At 54.2% G+C, this 21538-nt stretch overlaps 1 protein-coding gene across 1 annotated transcript in view; it reads left to right on the top strand.

The window, feature by feature from the left end:
- PEBP4 (phosphatidylethanolamine binding protein 4) overlaps positions 1-21538 on the top strand; it is a 72676-nt gene that overhangs the window by 27679 nt on the left and 23459 nt on the right. Inside the window, exon 4 of the mRNA XM_068421431.1 lies at positions 9767-9865. Coding sequence (XP_068277532.1) covers positions 9767-9865 — 99 coding nt within the window. The remainder of the gene's footprint in view (positions 1-9766; positions 9866-21538) is intronic.

Below are 21538 nucleotides of genomic sequence, written 5' to 3'. Positions count from 1 at the left end.
CTCCGGCCAGCTCACTTTGCCCACGGCGATGCGTTTCCTCCTGTGTGCAGAGAAAAAGAAGATAAACCCACCAAAACAAACCCTTCCTCTGCACATGCGGCTCCTTCCCCCGGGAGAGACGGAAAGAGAGACTGAACCACACGTGACAGATGTTAATCGCATCATTTAATGCACTCCTGGAAGGCACTTGGATACGAGGGCTGGGTAGGAGCCCGTACGGAGGAGAATAGACTATTGTCTTCTTGTTTCCGCCAGCACCCACGGGGGAATTGATAACCCTGGGTTTGTGCGAAGGTGCAACTCGCAGCTCTTAAATTGGGGAGTTTTCTAATATATGCACGGTGAATCCTATTTTAATACAAATAAATTTTAAAAAAAACACCATAAGAACATTTTTGGCTTGTCCGCAGCTCCCCAAAGGGCTCTTTGGTCTTGGGAGGGGATACAGGAGAGGGGAAAATAGCGATGGAGGATTCACACCCCAGCATCCCTGCACCCACCACCTGTGGTGTGAGAAATAATGAAACCCCGTCACATATTGGTTGGAGAAGGGCTATTTGCTGCGTGGGGCTGCTGGTGGCAGGGGATTGCGTTTCCGAGGCAGGAGCAGCGTCCCGTGGGCCAGCTCCCTGATTGAATTTCCCCTCGGTGACCCTTGCAGCGAAGGGGGAGCCGGGGCAGATGGCACCCGCCGTGGAAACCAGCATCTCCATCCATCACCCAACCTGGGAAGCAATTGAGGCGAGATGACTAAAGGTCCATAAAAGTAGCAAAGTTATTGACTAATAGATTTCTTAGTCATGAAGTCCCTGTGCTCCATATGTACCGAAATCAAAGCAATTATGGATTTAAATGAAGCTGGAATCCGCGGTGCAGAAAATGCTTGTTTTAGCGTAAGATTGGCCAGAGGTGAATGACCTGTAAAACCCCCGGTAATGAAAGCTCTTCACAGCTTGCAGTGTTTCACCGGGTCGTAATTGCTGCAGTCTGCGATACGGCTCTGGCTGCGTTAATGATGCACTGTTCCTTTTCATAGGACTCATTTAAGCTTCCCATTTTTTCAGGGTTTTCAAAAAGCAACAAGGCATCATGGAAATTAACACATTAACGTGGACGTTTTCTCACTCGGAGGATTTAAAATATTATTTAAAACTTTCAGCCGGGATCGATTCACAAAGTGATGGGGGCCGGGAGCCTTGGGAGAGGGTGGTTGTGTGCTGGAGGCAAACGGAGCGCGGCACGGGCGCTCCCGGTTGGGTTACATCGGTCCAATTTGTATTTTATTTAGCATGACAAGATGGATATATCAGAACAAAACATACATTAGGAAAAAAAAAAAGAGAAATTTTGGATGGGAATAAAAATCCTATTAACTTCCAAATGAAAACCACATCCAAGGGAGACAGTTGGCTTCTCTTCGTAGTTTATTATTAAATATTTTACTAGGGAGGGAAGTTCTGAGCTGAGCATCTTTTCCCTCCTGTTCCTGGCAAGAGCGGTTTGCGTAGCGGGGAGGGTTATTTCTTGGTCGTTTTGCCAAAGCGGTTTCTGGGGGTAGATGAGCAGGTGGGGACGGTGCATCGGGGTGGGGGAAAGGCCCCGGCTGCACTTTTGGGTACTTGCGAGCAGCAAATTCAAACTGCTGGGGGTGAATCGCGGCAGGTAAATGGATGCGGTGGGTGGGCTGGCGTTACCTCCCCGGGGATGGAGATGGGCAGAGCAGCTCCTGCCGCTCCTGAAATACTCTTATTTTTCCCCAGATAGGGAGGAGAGCTCCCGTCCCCTCCCAGCCCTTGCAATCTCATGGCCAAGGCGCCAGCCCGGCTCCCACGGGGCTCGGGGATTAATTTCTTTCGGTGACCCTGGGGGCCGCTGCCGCCTGACCCCGCCGCCGGAGGGGAGGCGAGGTCGGGGCGAGGGAGCAGAGGGGACCGGCGGCAGATGATCAGCAGCTCGGGGCACTTAAGGGTTTGAACAATACGGAAATGGCATTTCCAGTTAACTTAATCACCGCGCCGGCTCTGCTGAGCGTGAGCGCCGAGATTCAATTACCGTCCCCGCGCGCGCCGTCCCCGGGGAGCCGCTTGTCACCGTCCCCCAGCGCCGCCGTCCCACGCTGCCACCCCCCCCCAAGGACCCCCCGTCCTCCTGCACGGCCTCGGGGGTGGCCGTGGGTCCCCGCGGGCACGGCTGTGGCCAGCGAGCGGGGCAGTGGCTGGCAGCAAGAGGTCGAGGCGCAGTCAGGAATGATCAATGAGGAGGTTGCGGGGTGCTGGGTGCTTGTAGGAATGTGAATTTATTCTTGTAAGGCATCATGCCAGCGATTTCCCTTTTGGAACTGGGGAAACGGAGGCAGCGCTGTGATTTGGTGACCATGGAGGGTGTGTTGGACCCGCTCAGCATCATCCTGCGTCTCCTGCTCTGTGTAGGGGTGAGCATCATCCAAGAAGAGGGCACGGGGCAGAGCGGGGCAGTCCCCACGCCCGCTTTACCAGGTGCCGACGCCGTGCACAGCCCCATCCATTTCCCAAAGGTTTTTAAGGCTGCTCCTGGAGCAGGAGGGGATGGGAGAGGTGATGGCGAGGAGCTGGGGAGGCACCACCCATCCCCACATGCCACAATGAGCCCCAATTTATCCTTGCAAAGACCCTGGGGACATCGGCTCTGACAACGGCCAATTTGCTAAAGAGGGGGAGTTATTTCCCTGCCCCAGTTTCTCCAGGCCAGTTTGGTGGTGGGACACACGTGCTGGGTGTTTGGGCTTGGCTGCAGCCCTGAGCTGTGATTGTAATCGTGGGATAATCCTCTTGCCGAAGCTGCCCATGAAACTGTTCTTTATTTTCACAGAGAAAAATCTAATCCAGAAAATAAGAAAACACTCATTATTTAATTTTCCCCAGTACTTTGTGTGCTCACGGGATTTTAATAGTATTAATTATTATTTAATTTGCGCTTTGGCAATTCATTTGTGCTGAGCTCTTGTTTTATCAGAGCGACAGCAGCGCTCAGTCCGCTTTGCATCGCGGTCCGCCCCGCCGGCCTCCAGCCCTTCCTCCTGGGTACCCCTCCACCTCCCCATCCCCTCCCATCCAAAGCAGCCCCACATCTCCTCCTCCCTCCTTTATTTTATTTCCTTTTTAATCTCTGGCTACCAGACTCTAAAGATCAATGTGCTGCACGTGTCACTGGGTGCTATTTGCCTGTACGAGTGGGAACAGCCGAGCAAAGGGCTGCCAGGATCATCAGCTCAGAGTCACAAAGCAGAGGAGTGGGTCCCTCCTGGGTGTCCCCGGTGCAGGATCATCCCTGTGCCCCATCCCCATGAAACCATCCTTCCATCCCCCTGCAATCATCCCTCCATCCCCCTGCAATCATCCCTCCATCCCCCTCCAAGCATCCCTCCATCCCCCTCCATCCCCGCCAGCTGCAGCCCCACTTCCCCAGATAATGAGAGTGAGTTTAAAAAACTTAAAGCCTCTTCCTGCACGCTGGTGACTGACACAAATGGAGTTCATATTTAATCATCTGTTAACTCGTTGTCTATTATAGCTCTTTAATAGCACCATAGATATTCTTAATGAAGCATGATTTAAGGTATTTACAGCTCTAGGACCGACAGACATCACTCACAGTGTGCAGGTAATGAGGCGTAAAACAGCTCTGGAAACCATAAAAATGGGAGAGAGAGAGCAGGGAGGGAGAGAAGCAGGCGAGGAGTTCAGAGCTGAATTGTTCTAGGGTTTGTTTTAAAATGTTTAGGCATTTAAAGTCATTTCAGCTTTCCCGAGGTGTCTGGTAGCACAGAGTTCAGCAGTTCCCAGCGCCGGTAACCCCTGCCTTGCCGGGGAGGGGTCCAGCCCCACGATGCTCTGTGGCCAGGGCAGATGCGACGGCAGCTCCTTCCCTGGTGTGGGTGGGAGGGAGGGGGGGAACAACCCTTTGGGGGTCCCCAAGGGCCGGGCAGGCATCAGTGGGGGCACGGTGATGCCCCAGAGGAAAGCTTGGGGTTTTTCAGTGCCTTCGATTGCCCCCACTGGGGCTGTTTGCTTTGCCCTCCTGGTGGCACAGCCACCACGACCTCCTTGCTTACGGTGGGGAACAATGGCCCTTTCCTCTGCAAATGCTACCCTGTGTGATCCTTTTTTCTTTTTCCCCCCAGAAAAAAAAAAAAAAAAACAAACTGAAAAAAACCCACCCAAACCCAAGCCAAGATTTGGAAAATAATTTGTGACGGAGGTGCCATTTCGCATCAAAATATTTTGTAGAAAATGTCAAATGTCACCAATCCATGTGTCCCCCCGCGTGACAGTAATTGGGTTGGAAGGCTGTGCTCTGCCAGCGCGGCCGCTCGCCGCCTCCTCCTCCTCCTCCTCCTCGCAGCCCGCTCGGGAGATGTGCCGCTTCGCCCGAGTTCGTCCCGGCTCCCGGGCGTGCGGGGAGGGCAGCGTGGCCAGCGTGTCCCCAGCCCGGGGACGAGCGCGCGGTGCTCGTTAGCTCACCCCCGAAGCCGTGCCGCCCAAATGGCAATAAATAGCTCCTGGGAAAGGAGGGGACGGAGCAGCAACTCAGCAGCTGGGTTGGGGGGTTCTTGGGGGGTTAATTCCATTTTTGCTGGTGTTTTTGGGGTTTCTTTTCTGGCTGGAAGGTGGGCAGTGGTGTGTGCCACCCCATTCCCCCGATGTTCGGTGTCTGGCAGCCAGCTTACAGGTGATGATGATGATGATGATTTAGATAAACCTCAATTTTGGGGAAACCAAAATTTCAGCGGGGTCTGAGCGAGGAGGCACAGCCTGTTGCTCTCCTTCCTCCCCGAAAGTGATCCAGAGGCGCAGCCTTCTCCTCTTGCAAACCTGTAGTTACGGCACCATGGAAGATTTACCCCACTTTCTGCTTGGTTACGTTACGCGTGTCACACACCCGTTGCCATTTCGTTGCAAGGAGATGGTTTATTCTACGGGGGAAAACAAACTGTTCTTTTGTAGCAAAAAAAACGTTCCTTAAAGCATCTCAAGACCTTAATCTGGGAACAGACCTTTAACACGCTCGCTTTAACGATCCTAAATTAATCAATTCTTATTAGAACATTAAGCTGCATAAATATTTGGCCGGCTTCGCTGCGGCAAGACCCCGGGGAGAGCGAAGGGATGGGGAGAGTTGTTGGAAAGTCGATGAAGTTCCCTTCGGCATCGCGGGGCTGGAGGGGAGCAGAGACCTGCGGCTGGGGGAGCTGGGTCAGGCGCTGGGATGGTGCCGCTTGTCCCCTTGGGCAAGTCCTGCGGAGCAGGGTTAATATTGCTGAGCTGGTTTTGCAAGGGGAGGAAGTGGTGACGTGCTGGTTTAAAATAAGGTGAAATCCCACCGTGCTCTGCAGCTCTTTCCCAGAGCCACAACACCGGACTCGGCTGCAAACAATTCCTTGCCTGCCTCGCCCCCCCGCGCTGTTAGCCGCCAAGAAAGGCACTGAAATGTCTCTTTGGCGAAGCAGCAGCAGCAGAATTGCTAACTCTGTGCCCGTTATAGAAACTTTTGAGTACTGGGGATGAGCCAAGAGAAAAGCCCAGATTGCCTCCGAGCTCTCAGCTGGTGCTCGCAGCCCTCGCAGGGGGAGCGGCTCCGCTCGGACCCTCACACTGGTGGGATGCAGAGCTGGGAGGATGTTTCCCAAGAGCACCCTGCCCACCTCCCTGCCCATCCAGCAGCTCCTGCCCCGCTCTGGCAGGTCACTTTGGGTATATTCAGATTTTCTGGTTTGCTGTTGCACAACCCGAGCTCTCCCCGGCCACTGCCTGGGGTGCTGGGTGCTCGGGGTGTATTGCCACAGCCCATCTCTGCACCGGAGGGACTGGCCAGCCTCGGTCTGTGCCATCAGTCACCCCGAAATCCTTTGCAGTGAGACAACGTGGGCTATTGCAACGCCGAGCTTAGCTCTCGGGGAGGCGGAGGCCCTTTTGGCTCAGGTACCGTCTTAATCTATCAGTGCCCCGGTTTGCTTCTGCAGCAGCTCCCTGCCTTGGTGAACGTGTCAGCAGCTGTAAGGGGACACGGGTGTCAAGAGGTCAACTGGAAACCTCCCCTGTTGCCCTGCGTGGTGAGGGGCTGGATGCTCCCAGCAGCTTTTTCCCTTGCTCCGGGCGGGTGCGAACGAGGAGCAGCTCGAGGGATGGGTGAGCTGGGGAGGATCTAGGTGGACTTTTCAAAATCAACCAGACCCACTTATACCCTGTGCTGGGAGGCGGGTGCTGGGTTGAGAGCCTGGCCGGGGCTTTGCCCATCACCTGGGCTTCTTTCCTTAGCGTTGGGATTGAATTCCCAAGGCGAGTGGGGCCAGCAAAGCTGGGCACCATCCACTTTCCCTTCACAGTCAGGAGAAAGCACGTTTCACGCCGTTTTCCTCCGTGCCCTGCAGCAGGCACGCCGCTGGGACGGGGCTTTGCTCCGGCTCCATCCCCAGCCAAGCGCGGGCATCCCTGGCAGGGCAGAGCCCTGTGACCGCTCCGGCGCTGCCGAAAATGCCAGGGCGCCGCATGTGTGCCACTTCCATGTGCGCTGGTTTCCAAGGAAACCGCTCGCTCTACATGTGTGTCGCTTAACACCCTATTTGCTTTCATTTGGATAAGTCTTTAATTCCTGTGCAGCCCCGGCTCCGCGGGATCTATTGAGCTGTGTGTGTATCCCCAGCACACAAATCCATCTCCTGCCCGCCCGCCTCTTGAAAAGTCCCTGCCTGCTCGGAGCAAGTTTCCTAAACCTGTGGCTAATCGCGGGAGCTGATGCTTTCTGCAGTAATAACTGGATATATCGCTGCTGCTTCCCTCCAGAAACAATTAGCAGGGAAAACATGACACTGTCATCTGCCACCAGCTCTGCTGCTTCGGCTCCGTTTCGGGTGTCGAAGCAGGGCAGGACAAGCACGTCGGGGGTAAAGCAATGCCCCTGGCCACACCGCCGAGCCCTCAGGGAGCACAGCAGCTCGTTGCAATGGTTAAATGCTAATTGCAAAGCACCCCAGCGAGAGGCACGGGGAAGGGGGAGCCTTTATTTTAAACCAGTGATGCTGGTGGGACGCTCCGTGTCCCCGCATGTCCCGCACACCGGCAGCTCCTCCGTGCCCCGGGCTGAGCTAGGGTGACTGGGTGTTGGGGGTGCTTTGGTACCCCAAATTTTCAGCTGTGGGAACCCAAAAGGGCTTTTTCTTCCCTCTCCCCCTTCCATCTGCAGAATAACACGCCGCCTGTTCTCCTGCACTGGAGGACTGAGGTGTTTGCTCATCTAAACCCACTTTCCTCCTCTCCAAAAATCCCCGGGGCTGGTTCCTGCCTGTGAAGCTGAGCAGCTCCCGTGTGACCCCGGGCTGGCTCCTGTGTGCAGCCCTGGCAGCAGCTAATGCTGTTAGCCTGCGTCCAGGAGAGATTTCAGTGGTAAAACCCCCCCTAAAATCACCAGCACACCGGCCAGAGGGTTTGCCTGGCTTTCGGGGAGATTTTGGGGGGCCGGTGCAGCCGCGGGAGCAGCGCAAGGCTGCTGGCACGGGATGCGACTGCTCACCTAAGCACCGGGAGATTAACTCGGGTCGTGGAGGGCTTTGCTATCTTTAGGTGGAAGGTGAGGGATTGGGCCTCTTAGGGTGGCCCGCAGGTGATGAGAGAGAAAAATCCCTCGGTCCCAGCCTGGCTCGGGGCCACTGACCCCAGCTCCCGTCCCCGCGGGGGTCTGGCCTCGCCGGCCCCTGGCCACGTTCGCTGCCACCTTTCTAGGCCACAATCTGTACCAAATCACGAGCCTGCTGTTAACTTCGCTTGCACTCTATTCTCGTGTTTGCTGTTTATTTTTTAACACTTTTTTTCCTTCCCTTTTTATTTTTTTTTTTTTTTTGCATAAAAGCACTACCCTCTCCCCAGAGCCTGCCTGTAGCGAAGGCATGGTCTGTACAACTGCAATTATTTCGAAGAACAGATGGAGTGAGGAGCAGAAAGTCTGTTAATAGTAATAGAAATGCTACATGTTAACCTGGACAGCACACGATGACAGTCCCATGACTACACGTTCTGTTCCCACCAGCTGGGCTCCCGAGCAGAGCCGAGAGATTCAGAAACGCCGTGCTCAGCTCCGCACCCTCCCCAAAGTTAGAGCTCAAATTCCTTCACACTTCCAGCGTAAGGTTTTTGGGTTGTCGGGCTTCTTTTCCCCTCCTCCTCCTTCCCATTAAACACTGATTTCAAGGAATAGCGTTGATTTTTTCGGGGATGCTCACAGCGATGCAGCTGCGAGCGCTGCGGGGAGGGAGGTGGCAGCTCTGCTCCGAGGTCCTGAGCTTCAGCCTCACGCGGTGGCACCGTCACTGCCCCTTTTCCATGCCCACATCTGCATGCTTGGCATAACCCCCCCTCCACCCCGTGATGCCTTGAGCCAGGCTGGGATTAGTGCCCCAGGGCTGTGCTCCCAGGCAGGGCAGTTGCAGGAGCTTGGCATTTTTCTCTGCAAATGTTGCAAACTGGTTTTTAAATGGGTTGAAATCCACGTTTAAACTGGTTCTTGTGGTGGAGGTGGGGTCTGCAAGGCGGGCTGAGCGGTGCATGGTGGGCTGCAAAGGGAAGGGGCTGGAGGGGATCTCTGGGTATGGCAGTGGCCCGGGGCTTGCTCGCCCCGTTTGCCCCAACCAGGGGTTGGGAAATAGAGCAAAAAGGTTGTGTCAGTCCCAACCATCTCACTGTGAAAATCCCTGCCTGGTTTCACAAGCGACCAGGCTGTTTAGCCACAGAGCTCCAGCTAATTTTGGTGGGAATTGCATGGCTAAATCCTCCAGCCCTTTATGAAACCTCAGCCCTCGGGCGCTGGAGCCGTGCATGGCACCACTGGCGACCTGGCAGATGCACCTGGAGGTCTTATTGGGCTATAGATCCCTTAATCTGGGTGCTTGCAGGATAATCTAGTGCCTGAGGTCCTGCCAAATCCCCTGCCATCAGCAGGTTTTCTGTCCGCAGCCTCCAGAGGTCACTTCAAACCCAGCTCCATCCTCGGGGACCAAAATATCCATCCTGTCTCACAGCGCTGGTGGCACCCTTGGGTGCTGGACACCCTCGGTGGGGACCCAGGGCAGGCTATAAGGGATGCTGGGGGGCTGAGCCAGCATTGTCCATGAGTCCCTGCTCTCTTTGCTTGGTTGCCATCACCCAGGAGAGGTTGCCCAAGCCCCGGGTGTGTGGTGAGGCAGCAGCTTTGCCTTCTTGCAGCATCCCTGGCCCATCTTTCAGTTAGTTTGGGGTTTGTTAGGTAGAGCTTAACTCCTTGCAGCCCCCCTCATGAGGCCAGGGGGTCCAGCCTGTCCTCAGCCACTGCCCTGGGGCTGGAGCTGGATTTAAATCCCCAAAATACCCCATCACCCTCTCCCAGGGATCGCAACCCTCTGCAGAAAGTCCCCTGCAGCGTGGCGCGTCGCTCTGCCCTGGCTACTGTAGGATGTGGTTAGAGGAAATTCTCTTTGGTGCCTTTTATCTGGAGGCAGCAGAAACCCCCTGATCTTCTTCTCTTTGAAGAGATTCAGATCACGAGGAGTAAATAGTCCGGAGCGGGTTTGTGGCCCTCGCGTTCCCCCGTGCGTGTTCATCATTCGCCTTCCCCGCGCATTTTGCATGAGTGCAACCACCAAAGCGTGGGAAAAAATGTCTTTTGGGGGCTGATAAAACCCCTGCTCCTCGCTCGCACGCCGCTGTCCAGCCCCCCGGTCCCGTGCATCATGCCCATAGCGCTCTTTTCTCCTCTCTTGCAGAGCAAGAAGTACGTGCTGGTGCTGGTGGACCCCGATGCTCCCAGCAGAGCCGACCCCAAGAACCGTTTCTGGAGGCACTGGCTGGTCACCGACATCCCAGTGAGTCCCCCCGCCATGGGGTCCGTGGGTCGGGGTCCGTGGGTCGGGGTTTGTGTGGGTGGGGGGGCTGGTTTCCCACGGGATGCGTGTCTCTCCCAGTTACAGCAGCGTCTCGGTGTGATCCCGAAGGACGAGCGTTTGCGAGAAAAATGTAAATGGTGCTCGGCGTGTAGGTAGGGGAGCGCTTCCTCGGGCTATATAGAGCCCAGCTGGTCCAAAAATATTGCTGCTTTTTTTTTTTCCCCTCCTTCTTCTAAGGAAATGCTGAAAAAAACCCGCTTTGAAAACTCCCCACCACCAGTTTTCTCTGCAGACACAACCGGTCGTTTCAAAAATCTCTTGCTGCCCTTGTTTTTTTTATTTTTGGTTAAAAAAGCAGTTTTGGTGAAAATCTCACCACTGCCAAATTTTCCATTTCAATTTTTTTTGGTGAGAAAATGGGTTTGGGCTGAATTCCTGCTGCTTCCCAGCTCGGTGGCCATGGGACAGGGGGCCGAGCCCTTGCCCTGCGATCGCTCCCCGACTGACCCGCCGTATCGCTCGTTCGCCTCCCAAAAGCTTTTGGAAAATCAGTTTGTTCCTCTCCTGCTTGTTTTTATCTTTTAAAAAATTAGATGTTTCAACCCTGAATCAATCTAACTCATAATCTTAGTACTAAAGTCTAATTAAGATATCAATTAATTTGCAGCGTGCATTTAACAAGAAATATCCCGTCATTTTCCTCTATTATTCTCTGAAATTACTGCTAAGGGCTTTTTGTACAGATACCTTAATTAGACTTTTTATTGTTAATGGGAATATTGAGCAAATTAAAATTGGATATTAATACTTTCCATGAATTTCATAATTGGCTGAAAAATAGAAAGCATTCGGAATAATTGCAGAGATTTGTGCACAGGGCTTTTTTTTTTTTAATCCTTCACAGAAACCCTTCTGCATTTCTAACAACGGGGTCCTGAAAGTCTCTCATTAATTTTAATATTTACTAAACGCAAAGAAGCCCAAGCTCTTGTTTTCCCTTCTGTACACAGATCCTTCTGAGGCGTTCGCTATTGCTAATTATTGTGGTTTTCTTTTCTTTTCTTTTTTTTTTTTTGAGCATAAGATCATTTAAGCAAAGAAGGGAAATGTGGGATTAAAAGCAGTTCTCTGGTGCGAATAGAAGGTGGATTTTCTCTGGCGTTTGAGCAATTCAGTTTGCAGTATAAAAGGTCAGAAAGCTCCTCGTGAGGCCATGCAGGAGTGGGGAAAAAGGGGATTTTGGGGAAGGAGAAGGGCTTTCCCATGTGCAGGTGCCGCATCTCTGCCAGGGACGGGGCTGACCCCAACCCCACCTATTCCTTGAGCATTCTCATTGTGAGATAAATATACATAGATAAATATATATATATGAGCAGTGAGCTGGAGTCAATGATCCTTATAGGTCCCTTCCAACTGGACATATTCTATGATATATTATATAAAATACATATATTGATATGATATATATTATATATATAAAAATATATATAATTATGTGATACATGTCTCCCATATAGATATCTCATGGGTGTGTATATATCTCTGTATCTCACGTATACACACACATCGATGCCTACAAATCTCCGCTGCACTATGAGACCCCACCAAACCCGCCGTCATCCTCGCAGGGCACCAGGGCAAAACCACCTTGCCCCAGCGCCGAGGTCGGTCCCCGTTGCCAGGGGGGTCCCAGCATCCCCCCTCGGGGCCACAGCCCGAACTTTCCCGAAGCGCCAGCCCCAAATCGCTTCTGCGGAGCCGGCGGCTCCCGGGGCTCAGCCACATGGTGTCTCGTTGAAATGCAGATCGTTGGGGGGTATATGGAAGTCTTGGCTCCGCGGAGCTTCAGCTGACAGGCTTATTTGCACACTGGCTCTAAAATAACCGTGTAGGCTTTACATGACACCTTCTGTTGCTTTGGTGCGGAGAAGGGCTTTCAAGTGCCTTTCTCCAGGAGGGACGGGGCGGCCGGCGCGTTGGCTGGGGGGCTGCAAAAGCCCCCGCACCCCGGCATCGCCCGGGCTTTGCCATCCCCCTGGGTTGGAGGGCAGCGGCTCTGGCAGCACTAAATGCCGTTATAGGTGCTGCAGTACCTTGGCACGCCACCAAGTTTGGGATTTGGCTCTGAATTTGCTTTCCCAGGTTGGTTTCGGGATGGAGCATCCCATCCCATGTCATCCCATCCCATCCATCCCATCCCATGTCATCCCATCCCATCCATTCCATCCCACGTCATCCCATCCCATCCATCCCATCCCACGTCATCCCATCCCACGTCATCCCATCCCATCCATCCCATCCCATCTATCCCATCCCTCCCATCCATCCCATCCCACGTCATCCCATCCCATCCATCCCATCCCATCCATCCCATCCATCCCATCCATCCCATCCCACGTCATCCCATCCCATCCATCCCATCCATCCCATCCCATGTCATCCCATCCATCCCATCCCATGTCATCCCATCCCATCCATCCCATCCCATGTCATGCCATCCATCCCATTCCATGTCATCCCATCCATCCCATCCCATCCCATCCCCATCCCATCCCATCCATCCCATCCATCCCACCCCAACCCAGCCGTGCCGTTTGCCGTTCCCTGTCAGCCGCCGCTCCTCCGGTTGTCAAACGCGAGCGACGCTTTCGCTCCCATTCAAAATAATTTAAATAAAAATGTTGCTACAAAGTGGAATAATATCTTTTGATGAATGTTTTTAAAGCCCTTTAGGTTTTCATGGTAATTTGCAGTGTAAAATTATTTAGAGATAAGAGCCAAATTAGCTCTTATAGGCGGAGGTCGATATGTCCCGTTATCCATGCAAGCAGTGTTTAAATATAATCAGCCTTTACTCTAATGCAGCATAATTGTTCATTTGAAATATCTTTTTTTTTTTTCCTTACTCCATTCAATGAGTCATTAAAATATTCAAAGGATAATGCAGTGAATTGGAAATGAATTTATCACATTATCCTGTAAATACTGTAGAGCATCAGGTAACCAGGCAGAGTCGGAACCAGTTTACAGAGAAATCCAGTAAACAAGGCTTTCCATTTTGTATTCAGCGGGGGAAAGAAAAAGAAGGGAGAAAATACTGCCCTTCAAATGGAAAGCTTTCTGTCTTTATTCCCCCTCCTTGGGGAGGAGGAAGGGGGAGGGAGAGAGCAGCAAATTTGTACTCCACTAAAGCCTCGCTGCTTTAACTTTATTTTTATCAAAATATGTTTGTAACAGAAAGTCGTTATGGAAACCAGTTCTGCCAGCCGGGAGAAATCCTGCGCCAGGCTGGAGCGGAGCGGGACCCCCTGGGCGCTGCTGCCGCCCGGCACGGCTCGCCTCGCTCCGCCGACCCTGCCCCGGGTGCGGGCGTTGGGGAAACTGAGGCACGGAGGCGGTCGGAGCCCAGTTTGGGGTCAGGGAGGGGAAATGTGTCAGATGAGTTTGAACGAGACCCGTTCCCACCCCATCGCCCACCACGGCTTTTCACCCCACGGTGGGTGCGCTGGGGTCCAGCCCCCTGGGGCTGCGCTCGCTCCCGTGGCTTTGCAGAGCGGGGTGGGGAACCCGTGGGTGCAAGACTGGTGGGTTTAGGTGCCAGGAGACCCCAGCATCCCTGCCCGGTCCCAGAGGTCCCGCCACCACCCATGGCCTTCGCCCGCAGCGCCCGCTCCCGCGGTTGCGTTTGTCAGAGCGTTTCTCCTTGCCGATAAACAGGCTCTGGGTTGCAAGTGTCACCATAGAAACAGGTGCTATCTTAAGCAAACAAGGGCTTGATTAACCTTAAAAGTTACGGGATTTTTGCATGCTCAGAGGCTGGGAAGGGACTTGTGGGGGGTGGCTGCGTGCCCACGCACGTGGCCCTGCGCCCTGCCCCAGCGACCATCCCTGTCCCCATCCCAAAGGGACACGGATGCTCTCAAGCAAACTTCTCCCCTGTAGTGTGTTTATACAGCACGTGGTGTTGGGGGTCAAGCTTATCCAAAACGCTTGGATTTATTAAAAATAATAGAGAGCAGCTGTTAATTGCCAGCTGCTGTTATTTCTGCTCCTCGGCTGCTGGGCAAAGCGCTGTACGGAGACGCCGGGGACACTTTTGCAGAGCTTCAGCATCCCAGCAGTGCCAGCGAGGAGAAAAATCTTGTAGGGGCAGGGAATCCTTTTCAGTAGGTTAATTAGTGTTAGTGGGGAAAAGAAATCAGCTTTTGGGTATTCTGCAGGTGGGAGGGATGCCTGTTTTGGGAGATGCCGCATCCTGAACCATCCAGCATCCCCGAGCTGCTGGCTGGCTCTGTGACACTGTGGCATCACCGGTCCCTGCCGTGCTGCTCCTCCTTTGTACTCCACTTTTTGGTGATTAAACGGAGAGTTTGAAAGGGAAAGAACAGAGGGAAATGTTGTTTCAATGGATGACTTGGCTCCTTGGAATAGGCAGTTCCTCGGTGTGAGTTTCTGTCGCCACTTGTTAATGAAGCCTTTATTAAGAAAAGAAAAAACAAACTAAGGAAAACCACAATAAGACTAAGAGGTGGCTGCTCGGGTGTAGTTTTCTTTGCTCTTCAAGCTGCTTTGCTCCTCCATAAGCACGTGGCAAGGTCGAGCCCCTCCGAAACACATGGGCATGGCACTTAGTGCCATGGTCTAGTTGACACGGTGGTGCCAGGGCAATGGTTGGACTCGATGAGCCCAGAGGGCTCTTCCAGCCTCATTGATTCTGGGATTCTGTGAAACACCAGTGGGATTCTCAGCACTGCTGCTTTTGCTGGGACCATGGGGTGTGTGTTGCCCCCGGCACCGCAGCACCTTCCTCTGCTGCACACGCGGTGCCAAGCAAAGCGCTCGGGGCTGCGCTCGGGATGACAGGCGCTGCACAGACGTGCGTTATATGATTATTATCATTATATTGCCAAGGATCCATGAGGAGAGAGATGATTGCGACGGCTACAAAGAGGCTTTTGTAAGCAGGGGCTGCCGGCAGCGAGCTGCTCGCAGTTTTCTGCTCAGCCCTACGCAGCCCAGCCCCGTCCCGCGAATGCTCTTGGCTTTACTCAGGCCCTGCCATTGCATAGGGATGAATTTAGGGTGAAGCCATGGTGCTAAAGCATTCAGCATCCAGAAACCCATCTGGTTTTGGGGTTATTTGGGATGTTTTCATGTGCAAGACTCGTGGTTTGTTGCCCTCGCCAGGGCTGCCCCGTGAATCGGTCCCTCTGCCTTCGTCTCTTCTCCCAGGCAACCAGCGATAGGACAAGAGGACACAGCCTCAAGCTTCACCAGGGGAGGGCCAGGTTAGACATCAGGAAGCTTTTCTTCTCAGCAAGGGTCATTAGCCATTGGAAGGGGCTGCCCAGGGAGGTGGTGGAGTCACCATCTCTGGAGGGGTTTAAGAAAAGCCTGGACATGGCACTTAGTGCCCTGGTCTAGTTGACATGATGGTGTCAGGGCAATGGTTGGACTCGATGATCCCAGAGGGCTCTTCCAACCTCATTGATTCTGGGATTCTGTGATCTGGTTTTGGGGTTATTTGGGATGTTTTCATGTACAAAACTCGTGGTTTGTTGCCCTTGCCGGGGCTGCCCCGTGGATCGGTCCCTCTGCCTTCGTCTCCACAGCAGGTACCGTCGTTATGCAGATGGGAATTAAGGTTTTCTCCTCCATGCTTCTATTTCATTTAACATGCAAAGGCTAATAATTTGTCACAATTCAATAAGGCGGAGGTTACAAACACTCTCGCTGCTGTTTATTTAAACGATGGTTTGTTAATTACCTCCTCTTAACGAGGAGAGAATAAATCAGATAAAACATACCAAAATGGTATGGAGATATTTTGAAGATTAATTTTATTTTCCAGCTGAGATGCTCCCGGCAGCCGGGCGCTCACCGGCTCTCGGCTCCATCCCAACCCCTGCGGGGGTGCAGGGCACATCGTGGCACCGCTCAGCCCGGGCTGATGCTCTGCCACGTCGCATCTCATTCACCACAGGTCCAAAAAAGGACTTTTCTGGCTCTTTTCTGCTGCTGGGCTCTGTCCCTCCAGCCTGGTCATGGCAGTGGCTGGCCCTGCAGCACGCTGGGTTTCCCTCTGGTTCTGCTCGCCGCTTGTGTAGTCTACGGTGGTTGAGGGGGGGGGAAATAAAAATTAGATCAAGAATAAAGTTGTGCTGATGCAAGTGGGAGTTCGGGGCAGGTTTACCCATCACCATCAGCCAGAGCCAAGCTCCCATTTCATCGCTCGCCCCGTGGAGAGCACTTAGCTCCGATCCTCATCACGTCCCCACCACCCTGGGGATATTTTATATACAGTCTATAAAATGTGTCCGGGGACGGGATTTCTTGCAAACTCTTGTCTGTGTCCCCCGTGAGCACCCGGGGACCCCCGCGGCGGTGGCCGGTGGAGAGCGACGGGGTCTGCCTTGCGGAAGAGGCGCTGATCAATGATTAATCGGGCATGTGTGGCTGTGTGGGAGCGATTTGTGTTGGAGGAGGGAACTCCTACAGCACCCCGGTCATGAATCATTTGAAAGGCAAATTTGTGCAGTTACCAAGGGAACGGAAGAAAGGAAGGGACTTCCCTTGCCGAAATGACTCGCGCTCTGATGCGGCTGAGAAAATCGCTCCAAAAAAAAAAAATAAAAAGGGAAAAAAAAAGAAAAAAAAAGAGAGTCGAAGCTGTGACTAAGCAGCAGAAGTTATGTAAAGCGCTCGCTGGGAAGTGCAGGGGAGGGACAGCACATCCTGCCGCTGCCCACGGCGGTGGCGGGGGGCGGCCGCCAGCCCCCTTCTCGCCTCCCCGGGGAGCGGGGGCGAAGCCGCGCCGGCTGGCCTGCTCCTCACCTCTCGCCCTTGCTCATGCAGGTGCTTAGAAAGGCTGAGCACGCTGCCTTGGTGCCCTTGCTGGAGGGGGGCATCACCCCCGGGCACCTGCATCGCCCACCTCTGCATCACCCTCGACCGCGGTCCCCGCGGGAGCTGGTGCTCGGTGTTGTACTAGGGAAATGTCCTTGCTCTGGGCAGGGGGTAGTTTTGGGGTGCTCTGGGGGATGCTGGGCCCTGCGGTGTGCTGTGGCATCACCGTCAGCCGGACGGGCATGTGGAGCCGGGCTGTTTCCAGAGGGAACGGGAGGATGTGGGAGATGATGCTGCGACCTTCGCGGTGGGGCTTGCGGTGATGCTCTTGGCAGCAGCTCATTCGGCACATCTCTGCCAGGGCCAGGGCTGGGCTCGTGGCTGAGGGTGGGACCCTCTGCTCTGCTCCCCGTGGGAGCTCAGGCAAGGGCCAGGTACTCGGTTTGGGGCTTGACACCCAAATTGAACGGTGCTCGCCCAAATTTAGGGATGCTCATCCAAAGGGCGTAAAAGCACGTGCAGGGTGGAGGCACCAACCGCTCCTCCATGGCGAAGGGATGCGCGAGGCACAACCACGCTCCTTAAAAACTCAGAAATCTGCTTTTCCTCTGAAAACATGACCCTGGGGCTGTGCGAGGGGGAGCAGCAAAGACCCAGGGCCGTGGCAGCGAGATCCGTAGCAGCAGCGAGATCCTCAGCAGCATCTCGGCGGAGCCCCAGCCACGCCGGGGAAGATGTTTGGGATCTTTCCAGCTTCCGCTTGGGAGCCCCCAAGCCCGGCAGGGAGCCGCGATATCTCCCGAAAAGGGAATGCAGAGGCAGCTGCACGGTGAAGGAAAACCCTCTCCCTGCCCTCCCCTGGTGCCACAGACAACCGGTGTCTGAGCGATTAGTCACGGCGCGAGCGCCGAGGCTTCCCTCCTCCGCGGCAGAGCCTGTCCCCCACACAGGCAAGCCAGCTGAATGCTTAATTGGAGTTCCTCACACCTACCGGGGCGCAGCCTTAAACGGAGCGACAGCGCGATCGCAGCGCTGGAGTCAGACCCTGGGAGCCGAGGGTTGCTATGGAGTTTCTGGGTTTAAAAGAAAGGGAAGGCAAAAAAAAATCTACGTATAAGCAGCAATCGTGGGGATGCTGCAGGCAGAGCGGCGCGGGGAGGCTGCAGGGGTGGTGCTTGGGGGGGTTTGCTCCTCCATGGGATGCTCGGCCCCAAAAAGGTGCTTTCCACCCCATAAAGCTGACAGCAGAGCTGAAGGAGGTTTGGTTAAGAAACCCTGTAAGGCTCCTGCATCCCGTGTGTGGGAAGGAGGTAGGAAAGTTCATCCTGTGCACGGGGAGGGGATGGGGAAGGTCGGCGTGGCGGGGAGCATCCTGCGGGGTCCAGCCGGGGCTTCTGCTTCCTCGTTACTTTTGGAACCGTCTCAGATGCATCAGGAAAGTCACCAGTGAGCGTGTCCCCAGGGTGGGAGCGCTGGCCCCACGCTGGTCCCCACGGCTGTGTTAGCTCGCCCAGAGGTGGCCGGGCTGGAGTTTGACCAAAGGATTCATTTTTCTGTGTGAAATTTAGGGTGAGGACTTTAAGCCTTTAACGTTTCTCATCCAGGTGAGGCCACGCGCCGTGGTCTGGTTTGATCAGCCACGGGGTGATGCTGCATCAGGACCCCTGCAGATGGGGATGCCCGTGTCTCCTCACTCAGTAGCACCCCATCACCCATCACCTACAGCTTCGTATTCCTCCAAAAGATGCTTGGGCTCAACTTTCAGAGGCCTTAAATTGCAGTGAGTGGGTACGGGGACCTGAGCCCCCGCCGCTGCCCACGGCCTGGGGGAGCCGGCAGGCTGGTTTTGGCTCGGGAGAGGGAAATTACGGCTCCATTCCCGTCAGGAACAACTTCTCTTCCCCAAAACAGAGGCGCCGTGCGGGAGGCAAACAGGATATCATTTGTGGTTTCATGAAAATATCGTCTTTTTTTTTTGTTTCATTCTTGTCGCTTCGGGTTCTATTTAAAATTTGGGTATTCTGAGACGGAAAGTTATTTCAAAAGGGCAAAAATGCGTCAAGTTCCAGAAAAATGGTGAAATCAGCTTGATGGCAGCGTTTTTTTTGGGGAAACACAGTTCTCTCCCAAATCCTGCCAGTCTGGTGCTGTGGCTGGCGCAGGATCTGGCCCCATCCCGCTCCAGTGCTGCACAAAGGAGCATCCCTGGTACCAAAATGCCATTTTTTCACCCCAATCTCTCTGCCAGCCGGTGGCAGGGGTGTACCCAGGGGATTTGCAACCCACTGCTGCCTCGAGCCCGACCCCAAGCATCCACATGTGGGCAGGGACGATCGTTGAAGCCCCATCGATCCCGTCTGCGCTGCCCCAGCCCTTCATCGATAAAGCATCAGCTCTTGCGAGGTGCTACAGGCAGCCTTAAAAAGATCATCTCGATACGAGGGCTTTTGGTTCCCGACGATTAATTAGTGCGTTGTAAACGACTCGGAAAGGAGGTAAATGTGAGAGCAATTAAATGTGCGGCGCCCGCACCCCTCCGACCCCGCTCCCGAGGCATCGATCTCGCTCGGCAGCCTCTGGGGAAGCGATGGGGTGGGCTGAGCTGGGATCGCATCCCCCTGGCACTGGGAAAAAAAGGCTTTTCCCAGGCTGGGATCTGTTTCTGCCTCTCTGGGCTGGCACAGCCGGCCGGCTCGCCTCTCCCCTGCGAAACGCACTGGGTTTATTCCCCGCTGTTTCTGAACGAGGGCTGGAAAAAGGTAGGAGAGCGAGGAAAACCCTCCGCTGGCTTCCCTTGATGAACTGAGCTAATTTCTCTCTTAATGGTTCGCTACGGAGCTGAATGTGAGGCTTTCCTCCTGCACAGCAAACCCTCTCCCACACACAGACAAATAGGCTGAATATTTAATTGGAATTCCTCACACCTACAGGGTAAAGCCTTGTCAGTAGAAATATAGCCCATCGCCAGCTGGCATCCCCGCACGCCACCCACCTCAGCTCTTAAAAAGAAATCCCTCCTCGTCCTCCCCTCCTCGCCGCACACCCACCAGCCCCCCAACCACGGGAGGATGCTGCCCCCCCGATGCTGCCCCCTGCTCCTTGGGGTGCCCTCTCAGGGATGGGGTGCCCGGCCAGAGCCTGTCCCCATGGCCATCGTGCCAGGGGAGATGCCCGTTGCCCATCATCTGCTGCACCGCAGAGGCACAGCCCTCACTGAAGCGAGCCCCCTCGGGGATGGTGGGGACCCAGCTGCGGTCCCAGGTGGGTGGCAGGGGACCAAGAGCAGCAGAGGGCACCACCGGCCCGTCTGCCCGCACCCTGCCCTGCCGGTGCCCGGGTGATGAAACGCAGGGCGAAGCCTTGCCCAACGCGCAGGCAGCGTGCCTGGGGTGCTTGCTGGCAGCGGGGTGGGCAAGCCCCCCGTTTGCAAGCCCTGGAGCCCCCCAGGAGGGAAGGCCACCGTGTCCGCTGCCAAAAATGACTCTCCCTCCCTGCCTGTGCTGTGCTGGCCCATGTGGGGTGTAACCCCATGGCATCAAGCGCTGCCACAGAGCTGATGGGGATGCAGGAGCTGAAGCCCTGCCTGCAAGGTGCCCCCATGGTGGGCAGCAGATAAGCTGGAGGGGCCTCGAGAAGTTTGTGTTCCCCTCGTCCCTCCAATATCTCCTTTGGTTTCTGACAGAATTGCTCTTTTCTCATCCCCCGTCGTTCCCTTTTTTGCTCTTTCTCCCTCGCTCCTTCTCCTCGTACCTCTCTCATCCCAGGTTTCAAAGACCCCCCTCCATCCCCTGCGGGGACCTGCCGCCATCTGTGGTTTTCTTTCCCTTTCTTGTTTTTTTTTTTTTCAAAGTTTCCCCATGTCTTTGTCTTAAGGAGCCAGGTTAAATATTCTATAATCAGTGTAATAATACACCTGGACTCGTTCGCGAGATATCTGCCTTTTGTACTGCGACAGGACATTAATAGTAATTATTCTGCTTTGTAATTGGAGCTTTAAATACTAATTCAAACAGCCAGAGGAAAACCAATTAGTGCTAATTTATCTCTATGTGTTTTGGAGAGCCTGTGTCTGTCATACTGTGAAGAAATAGGTTGGTAATTAGTACAGTTGGGTGGTAGATAGAAGTAATTATCAGATTCTTTCATGTTCTTTAAAGGAAAAAAAAAAAATCTAAAGGTTGCGTGACTCTTCCTTCCCGAGGAAGTTTGCACCTCGAAGGAAGGCGGTGCATGGTCCCAGCCAGCTCCGGGCTCGCCTGCTCGGCACGAGGCTCCTGGCCTGATCCTTTGGGGATGTTCAGGTTGGCCATTAGGAAGCATTTCTTCTCAGCAAGGGTCATTAGCCATTGGAAGGGGCTGCCCAGGGAGGTGGTGGAGTCACCATCTCTGGAGGGGTTTAAGACAAGACTGGACATGGCACTTAGTGCCATGGTCTAGTTGCCATGGTGGTGTCAGGGCAATGGTTGGACTCGATGATCCCAGAGGGCTCTTCCAACCTCATTGATTCTGGGATACCTTGTGCATTTGAGCCGTATCTTGCATGTTGGACCCAGACCCTATGCATTTGAGCCAAACCCTGTGTGTATGAGCCCTAGGTTGGGCATTTGAGCCAGAGTCTGTGCATTTGAGCCACATCCTATGTGTTTGAGCCAAACCCTACATATTCAAATCCTATCCTACACCTATGAATCCTACCCTGTGCATTTGAAATGTAGCCTATGCATTTGAGCCATACCCCGTGTTTCTGGATCCTACCCTACACCTTTGAGCTGTACCGTACGTCTTTCCGGATCCTGCCCTATGCCT

The sequence above is a fragment of the Nyctibius grandis genome, chromosome 33 (assembly GCF_013368605.1).
Source record: "Nyctibius grandis isolate bNycGra1 chromosome 33, bNycGra1.pri, whole genome shotgun sequence".
NCBI lineage: Eukaryota > Metazoa > Chordata > Aves > Nyctibiiformes > Nyctibiidae > Nyctibius > Nyctibius grandis.
This window is presented reverse-complemented; position numbering and strand designations above follow the sequence as displayed.